The following is a 25433-nucleotide window of genomic DNA, read 5'->3' as shown; positions in this document are numbered from 1 at the left end:
ACGAGATTCCCACTGTCCCTACCTACTATCTAGTGAAACCACAGCCAAGGGAATGGGCTTGGCAGAATCAGTGGGGAAAGAAGAGCCTTTTGAGCTTGACTCTAGTCTGGCACTGTGAAGAGACATGAGAGGTGTAGAATAAGTGGGAGGCCTCAGCCACCAGTGAAATATGACTACCGTTCTCATTTTTTCACTTACTTGGTGAGGCAAGGGGCTGAGCCCCACTGGGGCTCTCGCTTTTAGCTCCAAGCACCCAGACGTCCAGATGAGACCTGCTCTGGGAACAGTGTTAGGTGGGGAGATTGACTGGGACAGTACACCTGTCAAAGAGTAATGCAGGTGTCCTAAGGTGAGCTCAGGGAGGACAGAAACCTCCCATGGAGCAGAAGGGCAAAAGGTAGTTTACTCTTGATTTTCATAATGAATACAGACCGTGAAAGCAGGGCCTCACGATCCTTCTGGCTTTTTGGGGTTTAAGCAGGAGGTGTCAGAAAAGTTACCACCACAGGGATAACTGGCTTGTGGCAGCCAAGCATTCATAGCAATGTCGTTTTTCGATCCTTCGATGTCAGCTCCTCCTATTATTGTGAAGCAGAATTCACCAAGCGTTGGATTGTTCACCCACTAGTAGGGAACATGAGCTGGGAGTAGATCATCGTGAGACAGGTTAATTTTACCACAATGATGATGTGTTGTGATAGTAATCCTGCTCAGTATGAGAGGAACTGCAGGTTCAGACATTTGGTATGTATGAAGAGAGCATTAATGGTTCACAAAATGTACTCCATGGAACATAGGAGAAGGAAGTTGAATATTACCTTCCTCAGAGGGAAAACAGACTATAAGTGGTACTTGATTTATGCAAAATACAACAGAACAGATGACCAAAATTGTGATGCAGTACAGAAGAGTTTAAAGGAGACAGAACTTCATTAAAAAAGACAGGAATACCTATATTACCATTCTGAAAGAACAGAAAAATCAGAAAACTTCAGATTTTATGCATTGCAAGAATGTAAACATGAAAGAGAAATGGAAGTACTGTCACTTGAGACAAAGCGTTTATAGAGGGAGATGCTGCATATCTGTGGGCGAATTTAAGCAAGAAAGCACAAAGACTTCTCACCTTCCAATCAAGTACAAAATGTAGATTTCAAAATATTCAGAAACAGCAATTTAATATTACATTTGTAACTCTAAAAGACCTCACTTTTACGATGGACTAGACTTACCCACTGAAATCATGTTTTCATAGTTTTCTACCATCACCTCCCTGTGAAGCTCTTTATCTTGTGTCCTTAACAGCTTCCACTCCTCTTCTGAGAAAGTAACAACAACATCGTCAAAGGTTTCTGGTACCTGAAAAGGATACACAATATGCTTCAAATTTGTTTCTACTACATGCAACACAATCTGCAGTTTACCAGCAGAAATAAATAAGCATTGTTGAAATGTTCTTCTTTAGTAGGCAGCAAACAGAGTGCAGACCCCTATGTTTCTCCCACAGTCTTGTTACAGAAGAGAATAAACTTACACATGTAGTGATATACGGTTATATGATTAATAGACAACACGAATTCTAGGAGCCCTCATGTAGTTATTATATCCAACAGTTGAAATTATGTAATGCATACTAGGTTTAACAATACAGTGCTTTTTTCAGTATTTTCAACAATGTAATGCTATCCTTTTAGAAAAAGATGTCATTTTGGGGAAAGTGTAGCATAAATTTGGGATAATTTAGGAGTTCTTAATCATGAAGCTAGCCTTAGTTTTATGAAGGTGGTCTTAGGTTTTTGCAACTGTTTCTTAACCTGTAATGACTGAAGGAAGTTGCACAGAGTCTTTATAATGCTCCCAAACGCTGCCCCTGGTATACAAGCTCTTTTTAGGTCATCATTTAACAATGGTAATGGCTTTACTCTAGTCTACTTTACTGTGGCCAGATATTCATTATTCTGCAGTGGGAGGGCATCTGGGAAATACTGAACAGCAGTGTTGCAGTCAAATTTGTATACGAGTGGTATCTAGTCAAATGACAATAGATAATCATTTCACTTTATTTGGTGTGCTACAATACAGAGCAGGTTATTGATTTTCTAACTGTATCCAACATTTTAAGTGAATGAGACAGTCATGAGATGGTGGATGTAAAGACTAGAGGGCGTACTCCCAATGTAAGGTGCAGTCTCAGAAAGCAATGGCTGGTTGCATTATTTTTATTTGGGGTAAAACTTATTTCTTCTAAGTTGGTAGAGGGGCATTCTACACCAGGTCAATGTTGAACTTGAAGTGGCCTCCTAAGATTTAACTGCAGATTAACAATGAAGGCTTGTTTTTGGTAACATCTGGAGTTAGTTTGAGACGTGATATGCCACACGTTAAGATACCACAACTTACTTTCAGACCTATAGTGGGATTCTAAAAGAAAATTAGTAGCATTTTGGAGGGAGTCGGTCACCTAGCCACATTACTCACAAAGGTATACTCCACTATCACCGCCAGGTATAATGAGATACCTGAAGTCAGGAGTGCTCCACAGAAATGAACATGCTAAACCAGCGCTACAAATGTAAGGAAAACACATGTCAGGAACAGGTTCTGAAATTCCAGGACATTACATTAAAACTAATCTCATTATCCATTTCTAGTATACCCTAAATCTTAGTGATCTTGCCACACAACTACCAAATCCTTGTGATGTTGGCCTTCCCCAAGCACTTATATATATATTTATATATATATACATATAGCTTATACACATGTAAGTATAGCTACTTTCATATGTGAAATGTGTTTTCTGGTAAGACATATATCAGATGCACATAATTGTCCTCAATACTATATGTGCCTACAGAATTTACCATTCTCAGCAACCCCATGGAGTTGGGGTATCACAACAATATTAATGTGACCAAATCACCTACAGCCAATGTGTTTACTGCCACATGGCTAATACACCACATTGCTGGGTAAGTTTTTTTTTCTGTCATGTTATTTCTGCAGTGCTTCTATTGTCACACGTTTACTTACCATATTACCTCCTTGTTTTGTGTTCTGAGTCACTTACTTATTTTTAATATTTTTTAACACTATGAAAACTGAACAACAATTTAAAAAGAATTTTGCCACTGTTTACAATTGTTTTCATTCTAGCCACTCTCTGTATTTGTGTGTGAAACTGATACTGCTGTCTACCAATAACATTTCTTTTTCAGTAAATGGGCTCTGCTGCTGTTGGATAAAGAGAGAGAAATAAAGTTTGCATTTTTGGATCCACACAGTCATGCTGTCTTAGAAGAGTCAACCAACTTGCTATTTATATGTGGAGGCATTCAAGATGAACACTGGAATTTGTTATGCTGAGAGACTTAGTAAAGTTAAAGCACAAAACTAGCAGGGAGGAAAGAAAAATAGAGGCCTTTTTAGGCAACATCAGTCTTCAAAAGCTTCAAACATAACAAAACAGAATTCAGACAATATAAAAGTAGTGCTTTTCTATACTAACCACCTTAATAAAAAGCTCCACTATGTAGAGGTACTCCTTACTATGGAATGTATTGATAAGCATTGTCACAAAGATCTGGTTCAAGAACACTGAGAGCACCCTATCAATGCTCAACACCTACAAAGCATTCAAGCCCATGGCACTTGATGAAGGCACTACAGGCAGTTTCTCCACATTAGTAAGACAAAATGTCACGTCCAGTCTCATTAGGATAATGATCTAGAACTCTTCCATGTCCAACATATTAACAGAATGCTTTACCACATCACAGCCAACTACAGGACCCCCCCCTCCATGTTTCCCTTGGGTCATACCTTCTACCTGACTAGTATGGACTCCCTATGTATTCAGCTAAACACCATTCTCCTAGAAGACTTCAACTACTGCTCCACCAACTAACATAATTGTACACCCCATAACATACAAGACCAGTGATTTCTGGACTTCATAAATACAAACTCAGCTAGGCTAACTAATCTGCAGTCCATCGAGGGGTGACCACATCCTTGACTTGGTTCTCACCAATATCAAACAGCTGTGTTCCCTACCAGTTGTAATCTCCTCAGTCAAGCTGGACCATAAATCAGTCACACAGCATAAGACTGAAACTGGAAACTTACTCCAATAACTGGGTATTCAGAGATTATGATAAACCTAATCTACTAAAAGAGAGCGATGACATGGACAAGTCAATGTCTCCTTCTAACCTGATGACCCCTCTGTGTATGCAGAATTTTTTACTGCCAGATTCTATGCTCATATAATTAGTTGCATAGATGCATCTGTCATCTGCTGAAGTAAATACAATGTCAGATTTAAAAATAAAACCCCTCTGGTATAATCCAAATATAAACAGACTCAACAGTAAAAGTAAAACAAAGTTAATTGCATGCAAACATAAATGCAACTCTCTAGATGCCAAAAACTTGGTAAATTTGGCAAACATAACATTGATCAAATAAACCAAAGCTACGTATGAGGCAAAAAAAAAAAAAAAAAAAAGATGACCTAGCAAAAGACAACCACAAAGCCTTCTTTAACTGCTAGAAATCTTAAACAATGTTCAATACTGCAAAGACCTGACACTACATTGTATCACATACTCTGATCCAGAGGACCCCCTTCCTCTCCACATTCCCAACATCTACACCCCCCCCCCCGATCTCCCAAAAACAAGTCTTCAAGGCACGCTCTAAAGAACACTGTTTCTATGGGACTGGATAACATACCAAGATGCCTAGTGGTTAACCTGAAACAGGACTTGTCAAACTCCTAACAAGTGAACACCAGTAATGCACTTATGGTTGCAGCAGAAGTACTCAGTATGTTAGTGTGTAGTACAGTAACTGTAGCAAGCTACTTGTTATAGCTGTAGCAAGCAGTTTGCTGCAGTTACAGGAGTGCAGAAGTACCTCTTTTAATTTGTCTTCAACTTTGGGAAGATTTTTTACATAAATGTCAGTATGTGAACAGGTCCCTGATCTAGAACGGCAAACTGCAATGGTACTACTTACAAAGAGGGTTACATATCAGTCTCGAATAATTTGCCCAATGAGTACTGTACATAGAACCTTGGAGACCGCCATAATGGTAAAGTGACACAGGGGCCTGAATATCTCTATATCTATATCTATATGTATCTATACATACACACACACCCACACCCTGCTGGCTCACCCATCCCAAACAGTGGAAAGTGGTTTATTGTGATGCATCACTGACACCAAAAGGAGGGTTTGGGTACTGCAGGTAGAAACTGCTGTATCAGTACTGCAGGCACCACACAAGTCAAGGAGGAGATACTGCGGTGTGCTTAGCTATGCACAGGGAGCTTCCTTAGAACGGTAGCTTCAAGGAAAACCAGTGGCCACCAGGACAGGGATGTTAGGTAAGGAGGCAGAAGTCTCTGGTAACAGACATACCTGGTGACGGATTAGTCTCTGAAGGGAAACAAATAAGCTTATAGGGTTCTCACCTTAGCAAAAGAATGTGTGATAGGGCTCTCAATCTTCATGGGAAACAAATAAATCAGGGTACCAAGTAGGGTTGATGGAGATCTGGGTCACATATCTATGGGGTGAATCAATAATGCCTTTGCATTTACTAAAAACAAATGTAGCAAAATAAGAGTGGCAAAAGATATAATAACAAATTTGCATATCATACAAAAAGAAGTGACACCATTATTAAATATCTATGGACAGTGGTAAACAACTTAAACCTTAACCAGTGTGTATGTACCAAACTCACAAAATCATGTTCTGCAGCCCACCTAAATCTGAAAGATATGTCTTGCCACTCAAAGAAAGTCACTGTACCACTTAATACTTTACTGCTCTGACACATTCTTGACTACAACATTATACTTTATAGCCTTACATAACCTGGGGGAAAAGCATGATAAGTGTAAGGATTCCTAAGGAAAATCACAGGATTTAGAAATGAGCTGACAGAGGAGTAGCAAAATGGTTAAAAGGTTTACCTTAGAAACACAAGGTGCAAGGTTTGATTCTCAAATGGGATAACTGGCTATGCTTAAAATGACCCACAAGGGCAGTTAGCCTAGTACTATGAACCTATAAAAACTACATAGAAAGGCTTTATAACTGACAAAATATTTTGCTTTTCATAGGTTAATTTGACTTGACCTCTGCTTGGTACATAAGGCATTGTCTGATCACATTTTACTTAAAAATCTATGTCTGGAATGCAGTACTGGTGGTGCTAACAACAGATCTGAGAAAATAACATTTAAATAACAGGAAATATTAAAGTATGCACTGCTTTCTAAGCTTACGGAACAAACTTCCATTTACAATATAATAAGCAAGTCAGTGATTCCTCACAAAACTATTCGTATGCAAATATGGCAAATGAAAAATATCAGCATGAAGTTATAGCTGTCAAATTTCTTGATAGTCAGCAAGTTACAACTTGACAACCAAACATATGAACCTATGACTGTGACCATAAATGCAACCATTTCAGGCTTAGAGTACTGATCTCACTTAGAGTACACAGGCTTAGTGTCCTGATCTCACTTGGAGTACACAGGCTTAGTGTCCCTGATCTCACTTAGAGTACACAGGCTTAGAGTACTGATCTCACGTAGAGTACACAGGCTTAGAGTACTGATCTCACGTAGAGTACACAGGCTTAGAGTACTGATCTCACTTAGAGTACACAGGCTTAGAGTACTGATCTCACTTAGCGTACACAGGCTTAGAGTACTGATCTCACTTAGTGTCCCTGATCTCACGTAGAGTACACAGGCTTAGAGTACTGATCTCACTTAGAGTACACAGGCTTAGAGTACTGATCTCACGTAGAGTACACAGGATTAGAGTACTGATCTCACGTAGAGTACACAGAATTAGTGTCCCTGATCTCACGTAGAGTACACAGGCTTAGAGTACTGATCTCACTTAGAGTACACAGGCTTAGAGTACTGATCTCACTTAGCGTACACTTGATTTATTCTTTTTTTTATTATTTGAAGGAAGATAATCAGATAATCCTGTCCTATAGGGAAGCCTCTGTTACTTACTTCAGACAGGCCCTCCTGCTTATCTGGGTCTCTCAAGACTGCCTGGCCAGCATCCTGTATGGTGAATCCAACTCACCACTAAGTGATTGTTGGATTGTTGGCTAACACCTTTCATGCTCTCTTCTCCAAAGTATCCAGAATATGTGGGATCAAGTCTCAATTTCTGACCTTTGGCCCAAGGTGCACAGGCGGCATGTAGTCTTATGAGATTCTCTGGTTCAAACACAGTGTTGGTTATGGACACTCCATAATTTTACTAGCAGAGCAACATAAACTTGCCACATTGCTTTGGATCCAGCAAACTGGCTACACTAACTACACACCTTTGGGTATCTCAGTCTTTCCTCTAAGTATTACATTTTCCAGGTAAGACTGCACTGATGGCATTCATTTGAGCAAGTCAACTACCTTCTCCAAGAGGTATGTATATGCTGCACAACTGTATAGCACATTAGTATAAATAACTATTACAGTTACCCTTCTTTACAACTAAGAGCCACAACACACCCCCCCCATCCAAAAGGAAAAGAAAATGCAATTACATAGCTCTCAAACAAGCGAGTTTGGGCTGTCTGAACCCACCGTACTCTCTGTGGTCATCCAAATATCACTGTTCAAGGGAGACACAACTTTCCCTTTACATGTGGAAGCCCACAACATGACTGCATACAACCATTTTAAGCTGAGCTTGATCAGGCTGCAAGGATGGTCCAGCCACCGGATGCTTGATGGTGGAGACTACATGCAAGTCTGGTCCCAGGGTGGTACCCAGAAATATTAATCCAGGAAGGGTCTTCTTAGATTTACTCATGCAATCATGGCAGTTTTCTTTTGGAATGATTTTTGTTTGGTCCTTCAGCTTAGATCTCTTCACCAAGGGAGCCCCTTTTAGGAGCAAAATGTTCCAGAGAACACAGCTCTAAGGTTCAGTGGGGGCAGACATGTCCCTCCAAAATGATCATCAACATCCCCATTTTCTACATGGGGTCAGGGTACCATGTCAAGTATCATTCTCTCTCTCTATTCAGTGCCACTCTTCTACTTCTTCGACACTCGTACACTGGTTACATGTCTTCCCTCACACAATCCATCCATCCATTTGCTTAATGCCCTAATTTCCTCTTGCCTTCTTCCTGTGTGTCCCACATCATCTTCACCAGATCGTCTTCTGCTTTTCTGCACATATGCCCAAAACCACTGCAATATGACCTTTTCTCCAACTGGCACCAATTTGCCTTCCGCTAATATATAATTATTTCTTAGTCTGTCCCAGTGTTCATCCTACCACTCTTTGGTGTGGTTTGATCACAAGGGTCAAGCCAGAGTGATTAAGCAAAGCCAGATGTGGGTAAATATTGATATACCTACACTCAAGTCATAGGTTATTGATATTATACAAAGACATTACTTAAGAAAGAAATTGCTTACCTTTCTTAAATAATATCTTTGCATAACAGAGCTGTAGTGTTCCTTCACCTTCTTCGTTACTTAATAATATATTGCGCATGTATATGGGACTTGCGTCCCAACACTTGCACAGTACAACAATACAATGCAGGAGATGTAACAGAGAAAAGAGAATCATCATTGCATTTTTTTTTGGGGGGGGGACAGTGTAGAAATAGAATGAAAATCTGGTACGTGTGTTTATTTCTGAGAACACACCCAGTTTTTCTTTTTGCACTGACTATCAGCATATTCCAATAGAAAGTCTGGCTCCTCAATGATTGTTCAGCAGCCGGACATTATTCTATTGGTATATGCTTGACTTACAACAGGAACAGTGGTTGGGCTTTCCAATCAGCGTGTTCATTTCTGAATACAACTGAGATGTCATTGTATAATCAGTGATATATACCAAAAAAATCAAAAGAATTACAATGGACAGTGCAAAAATTCAAGACAAAATAATGGACGTTTTGCAAAATCAAAAACAGTTGACAGCTAAGGGCAGAGATTCTTGCACTGCCCATAACTGGTCAACAGAACTGTTCATTTGCTCGAGCTATTTTGCCAATTGCTGCTTCCAAAACCTTCTTTCTTACTATCTTCTGAGGTGTAGTGATGCTTCTTCCCAAACCTTACTGGTTGAATGGACTTAACACATCTAATGGTCCTCCGCAGTTTCTGCTGTCTGCCCAGTCTTGGTGGCAAACACTGTGTGATCACTTTTGCAGCCCTTCCCACTCATACTAACAAACATCACATGATCACTGCTACTATGAACGGTGAAGCAGCAACTTTGGGTGTTTTCCTTTACACAAATGCGAGAGTGAACAATCAAGGAGTGGAGCAAACAGTCATAGAACTACTCATCAAGGATGCGTTTTTGGGTCCTATTTAATAGGACAGGAATGTGGAGAAGCACTGTTTGGAGACTGCATAGTGTGGACAGTCTCAAACCGAGACATGCTGGGGCTGAGAGGAGGTATATTTCAGCCTATATTAAGTTCTCCCTGCAGCTAACAATGCAACTGTTTCAACAAGCTCTCAAGAGTGAAACATGTCACCTTAGAAACTATGATTTATAATTTAACCTGAGATGACGTCTCAATAATTGCTCAAAATCACTTTGGCAGTGACACAGCCTTATTTCACTATTACAGTGTAAGACACACACTGTCAGAATACTATGCTTAAAAAAGTCAAGTAAAACACAGAAAAATACCAAAACTCAGACATGGCATTATGCCAAGGCATACACCCTCACTGTAAAATACGCCATGGTGGAACTGTTTCTGGGGTTTCACACATGCATTTTTTTTTTGTAATAGCCATTAAATAGTTTTACAAGGAGTATGGAAAGCAAAAGCAAACATCAACTATTAAATGGCACTTTTACACTTCCAGGTTCACAGCAGGTTGCTGGGCTATTGGCCCTAGGGCCTTTATAAGCCTATCTTTGTTATACCCTTGTTCCCTTATTGACCAAGCTGTATGGTCTATATTTGCAGTGGGAGTCTAATCAGCACCAAATTCCCTTATCCAAGAGGGACACAGATGACACCCCTGGGGTAAATTTACGGCCTCCCATCCAATTGTTTAAGTTACTCTTAAATAGGACTTGTTATTGAGGAGCTCTGTTTTACATGAAAAGGGAGCTTGTTCCAGAGGACTACAGTCTGGGAGACATATCTGTCTCTCCAGCATGTCCTGTTAATGTCACAGGCTAGATTAAGATGCCTAGTGTGAATGAATTTTGTCCCATTTGACTTGCGGATGTGCAGCACTTCCACAAATGCTGGGTCTGAGACTGCTCTGTAGGCCAGGAACAAGTCGCCTCTCAGTAGCCTATAAGATACAGAGTACAGTGACAGGGCCTTCAGTCTGTCCATGTAGGTTATGTGTTGAAGGCCCTGAATTTTCTTGGTGAGAAACCTCTGAAGTCTCCCCAGCTGCTGCAGGTGTCTGGTGAGGTACATACATAAGGGAGCTCTGTACTAGTGGTCTGATGAGGCAGGAGTACAGGGGAGTTACAACATCCTTAGCTCTGGATGTGATGCCCTTACTTATGAGACATGCAACACAAAAGGCCTTCGTTACCACAGTAGACACATGGTGATCAAAGTTATGGTTGCTATCAACCTGTGTTCCCAAATCTCTTACCAAAGGGTTTGAGCTAAGTGAGGAACTGTTAATATTGTAATTTGAAGGGACTTCTCTCCCCTTTGCTGAAAGGGACAATAATGCATTTATTTCCATTTAGTTTAAGTCCATGGCTTTGGCACCAATCATTTGTCTGTGTAAACCCTTTTTGTAATATGTCAGCATCGTTGGGTGACTCAGCACCCAGTCTGCAATCATCAGCGAACTCGGTAAGCCACAGGCCGTCTATTTTTGTCTGCACTTCTGAGAAATAGATTCCAAGCAGTAAGGGGCCCAGCAGATCCTCGTGGTACACTACTGGTAACTGGTCTGCTGGTAGAGGTGGAATCCCCAACTTTGACTGTATGCATTCTGTTGAAGAGCTAGTTGGCTACCAATCTAGTGACATATGGGTTAATTCCAAGCTGGGCGAGTTTCTCAATGATGCCTGAGTGGGGGATTGTGTCAAAAGCCTTGGCTAAGTCCAGATACACTGTCTGTACTGTTTTACCTTCAAACAGGGCTTTGGTGACATTCTTGAAGAAGTCTGCCAGGTTTAATGAGGATGATCTGCCCTTACAAAAGCCAAATTGGGTTGGGTCAAGAGTTTGAAGGTCACCTATAGCTTTGCAGATAAGATCCATGATGATTCTCTCCATGGCCTGGCAGATGAGGCTGGTTAGGTTTATGGGTCTATAGTTCTCAGGGTCGGTTGATGGACCCCCTTTGTGCAAGGGAATTACTGTTGCTGTTTTTCACTCTGTTGGGACAAAACTAGTACTTAGACTGTGGTTGAAAAAAGTGCCAAGTGGTTCTGCTAGGTCCTGTTTTAGACCATTTAGTAGACAGCCTGGGATGTTATCCGGTCCCATAGAGGCTGTGTTTTTGCCCATGGAGCATGTAGTTATTATCTGGGGGGCAATGTTTGTACCAAATCTGTCTGATAGCAGGTTGACAATGTCCTCAGGGTCAGTATGAGTGGTACCATCCACTACTAGTTTGGCACAAAGCTGGATCTTCTCTTTTAGATTTCTGACATAGCTAAAGAATGCCTTGTGAGTATCCTTGTGTGGGATGCTAGTTTAATTTTGGCTTTAGAGGACTTTACAAGATATCAAATTTATTTGTTCAAGCTGTGGAGGGGATCCTTCATTTGCTGAGTCAGTTCCCTATTGTTTTTAGACATTAGTTTCTTTTTCTTGTTGTATAATCTATTTATAGTTGATGTCCACCAGGGTGGCTTGTTTTTTTGTGAGGACCTTATTCTGATCCGTTCAGGTACAGACGAGTCTATACATTTGTATAGGTGTTTATACAGGGCATTTATGAACATCTCTGTATAGGAGTCATTGTTGACAATGGTAGCAGGGGGTTTGAGACTATTTATGTCATCACTTAGGAGGCTATAGTTTGCTTTCGAGAAAATTTTCATCCTTTTTGCTCTTAGGGGGGAGTCAGGTATGATTGTTCCTTTGAAAGAGACTGATTTATGCTCAGACCTTACCAGGGAGGGCAACACAGAGGGGTAGTGTAGAGACCCCCATGTTGGTGAGTACTAAGTGTAGGACATTTGAGCTCCTTGTGGGGGTGTAGACTATCTGTACCAGAGCATTTGTGTTCTGTGTCCTTAGGGCAAGAGTGTTTGTGCTCATATACGACTCCCAATCGATGGAAGGATAGTTGAAATCACCCATGACCAAGGTGCTTGGTTGCACAATGAGTGACTCGAGTATGTCTAAGTAGGCAGAGTGGTTCTCGTCATTAATGGGGGACCTATAGCTAACAATGATATGGAAGGGGGTTTTACCTACAGTTAGTTGGGTTTGGAATAGGTCTAGGAAGTTGTACTGTTTGACAAGTCTTGAGGTGTATTTGTCTTTAATGAAGATGGATACACCTCTGTCTTTGGTTCTTTCATGCTAGTTTTGAGGTATGAACATGTGGAAGACACTGTACCCTTGCATGGCCAGGGTGCTGTTTGCAGCCTTGAACCATGTCTCTATGACTGCACAGACATTGGCATCTTCCAAGCTAAGGAATGCTTCCAGTAACTGCAGTTTCTGATTTTGACTCCTAGCATTAAGCAGCATAACCTTGAGTTTGTCTGTAGTGAATTTTTTATGTCGGGAATTTTGTTTGTTATAACATTGCCTACAAAATGCACTATGGGGGAGGCAAGTACCTTTGCCAGTAACCGAAAGCCAAGAAGTGACAGGTGAAGCCCATTTCTGGCAAAGCAACATGGTCTGTCGATCATATCTTCCCAGACTGACAGATACTGGATCCCCCAGGTCTGACACCAAAAGCTTAGCCAGTTGTTGAAGTCAGTCATTTTTTTGTTTATATTGAGGCATCATCCTGGGTGAAGATAGAATGCTGCTTAGGGCTAGGGCCATACCTGCCTGGGACACACAGTCTGAGAGCTTAGTTATGTCTCTCTCTTCATACAGTCCAGTGAGGTGGGTCTCAAGTCATTCACTCCCATGTGGACTATGAAAGAATCATAATGGTACTTATTGTTGAGAGACTTGAGTTCATGCATAATCAGAGGGATCGTGGCACCCAAAAGGCAGCTGTCCATGACCTTCTTATCCAGCCTGGTGAGGGGGTTCATCTGTGCTTCTTACTATGGAGTCGCCTTTGACCAAGACATTTGATTTTGAGGTGCTTTGCCTTAGGGGCTTATTGGCGGAGACACTGCTGTGCGTATTATTATGTCTAGTGGGTTCTGTTGATTCTGCAGTGTGTGTGCAGTAGGTTTGAGCTTGGGAGGTCTCTGATCTTTAGGTAGGCTTTTAGCGAGTATCTCCACATATGTGGGGTTGTGTTGTAAGCTTCTTATGTGCAAGAGGCGAAGTGTGTGTGCTGACAACCTGTTTGATATCTGGCTTGTTCTTATATGAGAGAATGGATTCCAAATTCATACTACAGATGCATCTCTCACATGTTGTAGTTTGTTTTAGGAGTAACTGGTCATCAGTATACATGAGGCAATTGTTACATGCAAAAAAGACCCCCTGCACGACGGCAAATGCACGTCTCAAAAGGCAATGTATGAAATCAAAAAAAGGAATAGAGCCAGCATACAGTGACCTGAAAAAAAGATTTATTGAGAATATATAACAGCAAAACAGACCGGTTTCGGCCAGACAATATCACAGTCTTCTTCAGTGTAAAGCAACAAAAAAACATAATGCTGTTTAAATAAGTGCTTCTCAAAGCTCATAGGTGGATAACTAAAATTGTTCATTAAGCCCTGGTGGAAACAATCCACCTAGTCCGATGATCCATTTCTTTTCTTTGGCATTTAAGACAGAATGCCAACCTGATTTATTCGAACGATTCCCTTGTATAATGTCAATAACTATAAAAGAAAATTTGGCAATAGAGTGTAGCATATGATGTTTGTATAATGCATTTTGAGCTCTTTTGTTCTTAATATTACTAATATGTTCAGATATACGTAATCTTAATGGGCAGGAAGTTTGTCCCACATAAAAAGAGCCACAAGTGCATGTTGCCAAATATATCAGCCAATCACTACTGCAATTAGCAAAGAAATGAAGATCATAAACTGAGGAACAATTCCTGCTAGAAAATTGCTTAGATTTACGTACATATTGACAGTTGGTACAATGACCACAAGGAAAACAGCCATACAATGGTTCTCCCATCAACGTTGTTTGTAAAAGTTGTGAATTATTCAAGGTATTTCCACATTTATAATGATTAAAAAAAGAACTGAGATTTTTCCCCTTCCTGAATGAAAATAAACATCTATCCAGAATAATATTTGCAAGCTCATAATCACATTGCAAAATATTCCAGTGTCTATGCACACTTAGAATTAGACTGTCAGAATTTCTAGCATAGGTCGTTAAAAACCTAATGGGTTGTGATGATGTTGCTAAATGGTCTCTGTAAGTAAGAAGTTCTGATCTATCCATAGAGTTGACCTGGTGAGCACATCTCCTATCTTATAACCCCGAGATTTAAATCTGCTGGTTAAGTCACCCTTATGTTGCTGAAAGGAATAATCCTCAAAACAAATATGTTTTACACGTATAAATTGTGATTTTGGAATGTTTCGTGCAATATGAGGTGGGTGATAGCTGGAGGCATGTAAGATGGTATTGTATTGGGGGTACTTCCTATACACCTCAGTACCTAGTGTGTGATCAGGTAATCTTTTGATTAATACATCTAAAAAAGTGATTGTGTTTAGATCATAGTGTACAGTAAACTGTAACCCCCATAGATTGTGATTCAAATATGAAACAAAATCCATGAGTTGACATTCATCACCCTTCCATACTAGCCAAACATCGTCCAAATAACGTCTCCAGATGTCAATATATTCCATGAATATATTATTATTGCAATCATAAATGATATGTTTTTCAACATAAGCCATAAATAGATCAGCATATATGGGGGCAAAGGATGCCCCCATTGCTGTTCCTTTAGTTTGCCAATAACAATTATCCTTGTAATAAAATACATTATTCGTAAGCACATGTTTGGCTAGACCCACCAAAAAAGAATTGAAGTTCGCTTCATATAAGCCCGACACTTCTAACCAATAGGCCATTGCATCCAAACCAGCTTGATGGGGGATGTTGGTATATAGGGCACTTACATCCAATGTGCATAGAAATCATTCAGGTTCCAACTGTGTGTCTGAAATAATCTGCAGAAAATTGGTCGTATCTTGCAATCGTGATCGCACCACATGCAATAGGGGTTTAAGATGTTTGGTAAGATACAAAGATAAAGGCTCAGTAATGTACCCTTTGCCAGATACAATGGGTCTACCAGATGGATGTAATGGGTCTTTATGAATCTTGGGTAAGAAATAAATGTATTGAGTTGTAGAATCCTTGACCATAAGTTGGTGCATAACCTCATTGTTAATAATAGCTTCATCCCTGGCCAAAAGCAAAAACTGATCAATCTGTTTTTTGAACCTGAAAGTAGGATCAATAGGCATGATGGAATAATATCTCTGATCAGAAAGCTGTTTGTTTGCTTCATTATCATAATCACACCAGTTAAGTACAACTACAGCTCCACCTTTATCTGCAGAGATAATAACTATGTCTTTGTTGTTTTGGAGTTCCAGAATAGCTTGTTTTTCAACCAAAGTGAGATTATTGGATTTAAACCATATATCCAAGCTACGAAAATGAAGATCTTTGAGCACGCTATTCTGGAACTGATGTACCATAGGATGCATAGGGGGAGAAAAACTGGATTTGTGATAGACAAATTTCTCATTGTTAAAATTACTATCAGTGTCACCAAAAAACAGTTTCAAATTTAAATTTCTGCAAAAAGACATGACATCCTGAGCCAATGTATCTTCAGGAACCATGAAGCCAGGTATGAAAGTAAGACCTTTATTCAAAATGGACATGTGGATGGATGACAAATCAAAATTGGACAGATTTAAAACATTGTTGTTTGAAATAACATTAAATTGTTCATTGCCATTTTCAATAGACCCTGAATATTGTGTACGCCTTCTATGTTTCCGCCCACCCCGCTGATATTTGGACCTAAAGAGATCGATCCCGGTATCCTTTTAGGGGTCGGTGAGCCTGATACTGCTGGGGACTCATTATCAGTGCAAGATGAAATATCATCTGTGGATGACCCTGTGTCTGCACTCCGTCTTCTTAAAATGGACCTAGGTCTCTTCCTTTTGTTAGCATGTTTGGGAAAAGATGTAAAACATACATGTTTAGCATTAAGAGAAAAAGGGTTAGCACTTTTGTAATCTTCTTGGTCTCTTGAAAACTTTTTGGTTTTCCTAGACCTTAACTGTTCATCAAAACTACGTAAATTAGTGGCTACATTATTAAGTGATTTTTTTTGAAAAAAGATTCCTGCTCAAAAGATTTCAATTCACTGACTGATTTTTTTACCGCATCCATGTTTCTATCAATTGCTCGCTCATGAAAGTTACCCAAAGCTACAACAAAGGCCATAGTGGCTTCTTGTTGTATTTTGGACCATTGACTATTTAATTCATCGTCAGCATCCATCACATGAGGTTGTGTTCGTATGCGCAATCCTCTCGGAGTTATTCCTTCTGCAATATATGCCTTGAATAATCTCGAATGCCAAATATTAGATCGTAAAGATCTTAGATTGTTTTTGAGATTATCAAAAAGAGTTGCACAAATAGATTCAGGACTGATGGAACCATTTTTATTTGTATTATCATGGGTAGATGAACTGAGCCCAAAGGCGCCCAGGTCCTCCCTGTCTGCAGCCAAGCCAGTGATAAAACTGGACAGATCCATGTTAGGATAAGATTAATATTTTTCAATAGACTGGATAAAAAATATCCAAATGGCTGACAATGATAGCCAAATACAAACCGCTACGTCAGCTTAATGTATATTGATAAACAGGATCTAAAAGTTGAAAGAACAATAGCAGCCTAACCAATAATAACCAAAGATAATAATTATTATGGAGCTGCGTTCCACAACTTATTGACTGTTTCTATACTGTGCAATATAAATATAGGCAAGAATTAAGAGGAAGCCACTGAACATATTCATGTGAGAGATGCTGAGGATATGAGTCATATAAAATAAATATATTAATAAAAAATATGCCGATTGAAAAATGGATGCAATCAATGCCAGTATGATCAAAAGTTAGAATGTAACCACTGAAATAGTTTGTGATCCAATAATCAGATATGTGGAAAACAGGACACCTATTAGTGGCTCAAGTGGTACTGTCCAAATACTAACAAGCTATGCAATACTGAACATTCAAACTAGATAGCAAAAATGTTACAATAGGATAAACTCATGGATAATCACATGAATAATAACAATTGAAGTCTAAATGTCAATAAACATAAACACAGAATAATAATGTATAATAATATTGGTGCCAATAATTCAACTACAATGACAAGTCACTATATGCATTGAACTAATTCCAAAAAAGTTTTTCATGATAAAACAGTCTGCTTAGGAAAGGGACCATACAAATATCCAATTTTGATCTAATAATGCCCCCAAAATATCAAAAGCAAAATTAGGAAAAATCTAACAATTGTAAATTATGCTTAAACGCATAAGTCTGCCAGGGACCAAATCTAATGAGATCCAGGAAAGCAATAGGTTGCAAAAAACAATGTTTCAATTGTATGAAAAATAAAAAGATAGTACCATAATTTTCATTGAGAGCCAAAGAGTAGAACCCCCATAACTGTATAACAATACATTATGTCAGACTCATGCCCTTTTTCAAATAAACACATAAAATGCAAAATACTAAAGGACAGTATCTATTAGTCCGAATCATCCAGGACAATCAACCTTCCCTGTAGTATGAAATCACAAACCTCTGTGTCAGCCAAGCATGAAAAATAATTTTTAAACATCAGAAAAATGCTTGCTGCACTACTTACGGTTCAAATACAAGATTTTAAGGCCTTAGTTTAACTAAATCCTGGTTTTAACACAAAAGACTACAATGCTGTCCATAATTAGAGTCCAAAAATGAAGAATAAAGCAAAAAAACACTCGTATGTTAGGTATAACAGGAAAAGATGTTCCAGAAAGTTTCCACGAGTAAGCGAAGAACCCCAAAGTCAACAAGTTCTCAACGGAGACATAAAGACCCATATAGAATCATTTTCAACTAGAAAAATGCTATCGCTAAGATAGCATGTAGATAATAGTATAACGAATGGACGACAATAGCTTCCTTGATGTCGTAAAAAGATTATACAATTGTTCAAACTGTATATGAACACCAACAGTCCAAATACCCTGATGCGCCGTTATGTTGAATATACAAAATGTATGTAAACATCAAAGAAGGTCCCAAAAATTAAAATTGGTCAAACCTCAGTCCATATAATGTTCCAAAGAATGAAAATACCATCTCCGAGTGTTGAAAACACATTAAACAGTCAACGTTGATGCAGACGACGTCAGCCCAATAATCCGTTATGGCACGAGTGAAAATAGTCAAATAAATCCAAACGACAAGATAAAATGAATAACCACAATTGGCAAATAGTAAATCCACCAAGATAATCTTGAGAAAAATAGAAAATAATTTAAAAATATTCACAAATGACTGCAGGAGAATCCACGCAGTCTGTATCAGGATCACCGGCCCCAGCAGGATGTAGAGATGAGTGTAACATGCAAAAAAGACCCCCTGCACGACGGCAAATGCACGGCTCAAAAGGCAATGTATGAAATCAAAAAAAGGAATAGAGCCAGCATACAGTGACCTGAAAAAAAGATTTATTGAGAATATATAACAGCAAAACAGACCGGTTTTGGCCGGACAATATCACAGCCTTCTTCAGTGTAAAGCAACAAAAAAACATAATGCTGTTTAAATAAGTGCTTCTCAAAGCTCATAGGTGGATAACTAAAATTGTTCATTAAGCCCTGGTGGAAACAATCCACCTAGTCTGATGATCCATTTCTTTTCTTTGGCGTTTAAGATGGAATGCCAACCTGATTTATTCGAACGATTCCCTTGTATAATGTCAATAACTTATAAAAGAAAATTTGGCAGTAGAGTGTAGCATATGATGTTTGTATAATGCATTTTGAGCTCTTTTGTTCTTAATATTACTAATATGTTCAGATATACGTAATCTTAATGGGCCAAATTTTTGATTGTAATTGTTACATTGCCTCAGGATGCCCATGTCAATCAGGTTGGCTGGAGAAATGGTGAAAAACTGTCCATCCATTATGGCAGGTATATAGTGTAACTAGTGGAGAGTGGGCTAGATGAACCAGGTTTTGCTGCAGGACTAACAAAAGCAACTATTCTATGGTGGGCTAGGGGTAGAAAACTGTGTTAATGCTTCACAATTCACAACTAAGTTGATCGCAGGGCAGCAGTGCAATCCCTGAGAAGCTTCAGTAAACAGAGCACACACAACACACAACATTTAAATACAAACAAAGTTAAATGATTTTAAACAAAGTAACCAAAAGGAAAGCCCAAGATGGAGCCTTATGCCAGCAATCCCCAACTCAGATGGGTCCTTGGCTGCACACTTATGCCACAAAGGTGCAGGGGGCCTTCTTAATGCAAGATGGCTGGTTTTAGTGCTCAAATGCTATCAAACAGTCTAGATTCAGCAAGCCTGAACCTAGCCTATGCTATAAAATGCAGAAGCATTAGAAATTCAAAGTGCAGAAAATCACAGTCACAATAGCAAAAATAAAGTTTAACTAAAGCAGCAATTCAGTAAAACACTCCCACAAGAGTGTGGGCTACAAACCTTCCTGGTGTGAAATAACTGGTCTGGAACCCAAGTGCTTAAACCACAACAAAGACACTTTCAGAATAACAGACACAATAATCCTCCAACCAGCAATTTCCAGCTTAGAATGGTGTATGCTATCCTTTCCTGCCACAGTAGTCTAGACCACAAACTTTCCTAATGTAAAATAACTGTTTTGAAGCCCAGATGCTTAAACCAAGAACAAAAACAGAGCAACAGGTACAATAAGTCTTCAACCAGCAATTCCCAGCTCAGAAAGGCAGAGGCTACCCTCTCCTCCCACAAGAGTATAGATCACAAACCTTCTTAATGTAAAAAAACCTGGCCTGAACTAAAGCACTTAAACCAGAGCTACGACACTTTTAGAATAACAGGCACAATACGCCTCCAACTAGGAATTCCGAACTTAGAAGGATAAAAGCTACCTCTCCTGCCACAAGAGTATAGACTACAAATCTTCTTAATGTAAAACAACTGACCTGAAGCCCAAGTACTTAAACCAAAACTAACAGGCTTAGAATAACAGTTGCAATTTAATCATGCTACTAACAAGCAGTAATAAATGCAGCATGATAAATGCAATTGAACACTTTTAACAACCAGCAAAAGCAAAACACAGCAATAAAGTAGGAAGAAACACAAATGCAGAAAAAACAGCTGAATAAAGTGCATTTGTTAAAGTTAAGTGGGAAGGGAGGAAACAGAAGATAATTAAAGGTTAAGAAACTAAGGAGGTGAGCCTTCCCAACTGATCTCTCTGTACTCAGTAGAATGAGCTGATGAGATGGGGCAGGCAGAAGTGCAGAAAATCAGATTTACAGTATGGACAGGCAACTCAAAAGCCACCAAGTTTAAGAATACAACAACACTTGAGTGGGTGGGTGGGAGGGTGAGAAAAATAAAATGCAGATAGACATTAGCAACATTGAGGCAGAGTACATCACAAAAGCCAAACAAGCATCCCAGCGAAATAGAGATGCCTCCAAATATTTCTAGCTAAATGAGGAATGCCATTACTCAGCTCCTCCAACTAATTAGCTGATGTTACTCACTGTTTGCAAAGGAATTTTTTTGCTAACTTTTTTGACTCCAGCCAAGACCTCTTAAAACTCCAGCTGAACAGAAAACTTAAAACAAAACAATTGTAATACAAGAAAAAGATAAAAAATAGAAGTAACCAGTCTTTAAATGAAAAAATTCAATTCAAAATAAAATGCAGACAGAGATCAGCAATATTGAGCCAGCGTACAGCAAGCAAGCCAAACAGGCAGTGAACTATTTGAAGAAAAAATAATGATCTTAGGGCATGAGGTCTGACAAGAGAAAGTAGGGTCTGGAAAAAGTTTGCATCACATGATCAAACCAAAAGCTACTTCTCAAAATACAGGCTTGATATTTAGCAAGTCTCAACACCTGGTCATTTTTTCACACCCATTTTAGCTGAAACTGTACATTCAGTTATGCTAATGCAAATACTGCTAGTATAAAATTAAAGGTTTGAAAGTGAGTTTATCAAAGCTGAAGATAAAAATCAAGATTTGTCTCCAGTATTCAAGGTTGAAGAGTTCTGGATCCAAATGTGGTGCACAAAACATTGAGATAACAGAAGGGTAAATGCTAATGTCATTCTCTGGTCCATTCTCTAAGATATTAAAGTCCAAGTTACACTAAATTAGGAAGACTATGGAGATCACAGCCTCTTAACTACCATTTAAAAAAAAAAATTTACCCATTTCCTGACTAGCAATCAGCTCACCTTCAGGCTACCCTACTGATACAATTGTTCCTCAATAGCAAAAGTCCTACAGCTCATTTGTTTCATGAGAGCAAGGACTGGAGGAATGCAGAGTAGGATCATCATCCATGTGAAAGAATGACCTGCATCAACTGTACGTGTCCAACAGCCTGCTCAGGGGTCAACATGCAATGGGTGCATCTGCAAAGGGGGTCAGTCACTTAACTAGTGACATGATCCCTCAGGACTGACTTGTATCCCATGAATCCAGTGTTTCTCTATGATCTCTGGTCCATAAAGACTGCAGCACAGCACTGTACACTACAGGACCATGCACCCAAGGTACACCCTACCCCCTTCAGTGCTCTCTCAAAAGTCCTACAGCTCATTTGTTTCATGAGAGCAAGGACTGGAGGAATGCAGAGTAGGATCATCATCCGTGTGAAAGAATGACCTGCATCAACTGTACGTGTCCAACAGCCTGCTCAGGGGTCAACATGCAATGGGTGCATCAGCAAAGGGGGTCACTCACTTAACTAGTGACATGATCCCTCAGGACTGACTTGTATCCCATGAATTCAGTGTTTCTCTATGATCTCCGGTCCCTAAGGATTGCAGCACAGCACTGTACACCACAGGACCATGCACCCATGGCACACCCTCCCCCTAAGAAGAGTGAGTGGGCTCTGCCCCTTCAGTGCTCTCATAGCAACTGGCTCTTACAGTGATAATCAAACTCTGACCACCTAAGCTAGGGTCAGGGCTCTATCCCTCTATGCACCACACCGCTAGACTAATTTCCAATTCATGGTGGTCCACAGTCCTTATTCCATACCTGATGTGAGAATTGGGGTGGGGGTTAGAAGCACTGGTACAATCCCTTGTGGAAATTGTTCAGTGTGTAAATATATTGCGATTTTTTTTTAATAGAATTAATATTATTATTTACACTCCTAGAATGGGTTTATAGTTACAGCATGGAGGGTGTCATCTATGCATGGAGATGTTCATGTAGTCTTATTTACACAGGGGAAAGCAAAAAGACTTTCCGGGTTAGGTTGCTTGAACATTTGAGGGATATTAGGAATAAAAAGGTGGAGACTCCTTTAGTAATACATTTTCATCATCATGGGGGTGATGGTAGCTGTCTTAAGGGTGCAATTTTAGAAAATGTTAAAGTTTTAATAATATGGATTTGAAGTTCAGATTGCTTTTTAAGCAAAGTTTATTTACTTTAAAGTAAAGAACATTGACACCTGCTGGACGTAATGTAGAATGCAATTGGAAAATGTTATTGTAATATGGATAGGGACTGGTCAAAGGAGTTTAATTGTTTTAATTATTGTAAAGTTTTAATTTGTTATTATTTTACTGCAATATGTATTTAATTAAAAAGTGCTTGTTTAGGTTTAAATCATTTTGGGTCTTTTTTACTGGCCTTAGTGGTTTCTATAATTTCCAATTCATGATGTTCCTCCACATTTCGAGTCAAATCCAAACTTTTTGTCTTTTACAGTTTTACAGTGATGTTAAAACAATACATTTTGTCTAAGTCATGTTCAGTATAAGTACACGACTAACACACTTCTGCAACAGAGTAAAAAGTCCCCATGTAGTATGTATTGTCAATTACCTGTAAAAAATGAAATGAAACACAAATACCTTTACACATGCAACGTTTCTGATACACACACACACACAAACACATGTACTGTATAAAAAAATGACTAATACAGAATTAAACATATTATGTTGCATGGTTTAGGCTGATGGTATATTGTTACCACAAACGTTTTTTCATCTGAGCTGCTGCACATCTTTCTATTTTCAAAAACAAAAGTTGCTCAAAAGCACAACTGAAAAGTATACTTACAGTTAGTAAACCATTAGGGTCCTGTTTTATGAGCTCTGTTTTCCGAGTGGCCATATCTTTCCCGCATGCAAATTTTACTTTCTTCTCATTCATTGTCTCTGTTTCTCTAGTCTTGAGCTCCAAGTTACCATCAGACGTTGGCACGTACGAGGCAATAATATCAAGTTTAATGCACTGAAGATTTTCTTTTGGGTTTGTTTTATCTTCCTTAATCTGTTGCATGACTTTCTTCTCTTTGTCTTGGAGAAAACGATGCAAATCTGCAAATTCTCGTTTAATGTGTTGTTCCAAACTAAAAGCGTCTTCCTATTAAACAATAAATATAGAAAGAGACATGCTGAATAGTTCTATCACAGTTTCACTTAAGTCTATACATTTTTCTTAAACAACAGAATGAGTAAAGGCCAGCCTAATGAAGCAGATGTAAGGCATCTACCTGCCTGCCAAATTGGTCATCTGGGCATGGGGTCATTACTTATCTGAGAACTGTATGCCTGGAAAGGAGAGAGGGACAGCCAGTTTATGAAGCACATCTGTGTGTATGTGGGGGGGGGGGGGGTGCAGTTAAATACAAGCATGACCGCCCACCATAAATCCTACTACTGCCAAACTAGGTAAATCAAAAAACGAGCAAGCAATGGATTCTTCAACACTATATTTTTGTTAGCGCTTTCACTGACACCAATGCATCAGCTTCTTCAGACTGAGTACAAAAAAATCCGCTCGCAGTCTCCCAGTTTAAAAATTCCCATAAAACCCAAAGCCAATAAGCAAGTGGCCACAAACGTGATGTCATCTTACAAGTTCTAAATTAAAGCAAAATTACCAATTTTTAAAGGTTTAAATTCTATGTACTATGAAAATCGCTTCCAATAAAAAAATGAAAAAGCTTTACAAACATTACTTTGAATTCTCAATTAAACATATTAAGTTTTAGAAATAACACAATGATGTACATGTGTATACATTTTTTATTTAGACTTTTAAATAACTTAATACATGTTTAGTTAGTTTAGGCAGTTATGGTGCATAATTTATTAGTGTTTTGCACAAATTTCTATATGTCCCTGTATAATAGGAGTGGTAATAATTTAAGTGTTTTAAACTTGATTCTTGGAAGAATATGGTTAAGTAATCTTTGTAAAGGTTTTTCATTTTTTTTATTGGAAGCGATTTTCATAGTACATAGAATTTAAACCTTTAAAAATTGGTAATTTTGCTTTAATTTAGAACTTGTAAGATAACATCATGTTTGTGGCCACTTGTTTATTGGCTTTGGGTTTTATAATTTTTAAACTGGGAGACTGCGAGCGGGTTTTTTTACTCAGTCTGAAGAAGCTGATGCATTGGTGTCAGTGAAAGCGTTAATGAAAATACAATGTTGAAGAATCTGTTGCTTGCTCGCTTTTTTGATTTACCATGACTGCCCACAATATAAGTAGGGATCACTACAATGTGATGACTGTACATTCAGATAGGAGAAGCTAATAAAGGAGGAGGGCAGTGTTAAACTAGGAGACAAGTGTCAGACTAGCTCATGGGTCTGACTATTTATTTTTTACAACATCCCTTTGATATGTACCTGACCAGGCACATGCAACAACTAGAACATCTACAGAGGTTTTGCACAAAAATAATACGAGGAGTAAACAGCAAATCTTATGCAGATCACCTCAAAGCCCTCTCTTTATACTGTTTCATATACATTGTTGAGATGCAATCTATGCCTGGCATGCAAGGCATCCTCCTTGGATCCTAATCTGATGGATCTTTTGCAAATCCACAAAAAAATTGCATGAAAATGATTTGATTTATGGATTTAAAACTTGCTTGTAACAAACTGAATACATTGGTTAGGTATGTATCCCGGAAAATTTCCTTTCTCTGGAACAG

General features: G+C 38.9%; 1 protein-coding gene across 1 annotated transcript in view; it reads right to left on the bottom strand.

The window, feature by feature from the left end:
* The window catches only part of LOC122813934 (gastrula zinc finger protein XlCGF26.1-like), an 80714-nt gene extending 56870 nt beyond the window's left edge, over positions 1-23844 (bottom strand). Inside the window, exons 1-2 of the mRNA XM_044086480.1 lie at positions 23541-23844; positions 1233-1359 (exon numbers count right to left, since the gene is read on the bottom strand). Of these exons, the coding sequence (XP_043942415.1) occupies positions 1233-1359; positions 23541-23762 (349 nt within the window). The 5' untranslated portion in view covers positions 23763-23844. The remainder of the gene's footprint in view (positions 1-1232; positions 1360-23540) is intronic.
* Positions 23845-25433: the final 1589 nt, after the last annotated feature.

The sequence above is a fragment of the Protopterus annectens genome, chromosome 10.part0 (genome assembly GCF_019279795.1).
Source record: "Protopterus annectens isolate FY-2018-M chromosome 10.part0, PAN1.0, whole genome shotgun sequence".
NCBI lineage: Eukaryota > Metazoa > Chordata > Ceratodontiformes > Protopteridae > Protopterus > Protopterus annectens.
Note: the sequence above shows the minus strand (reverse complement) of the source record. Positions and strands in the feature narration are given on the sequence as shown.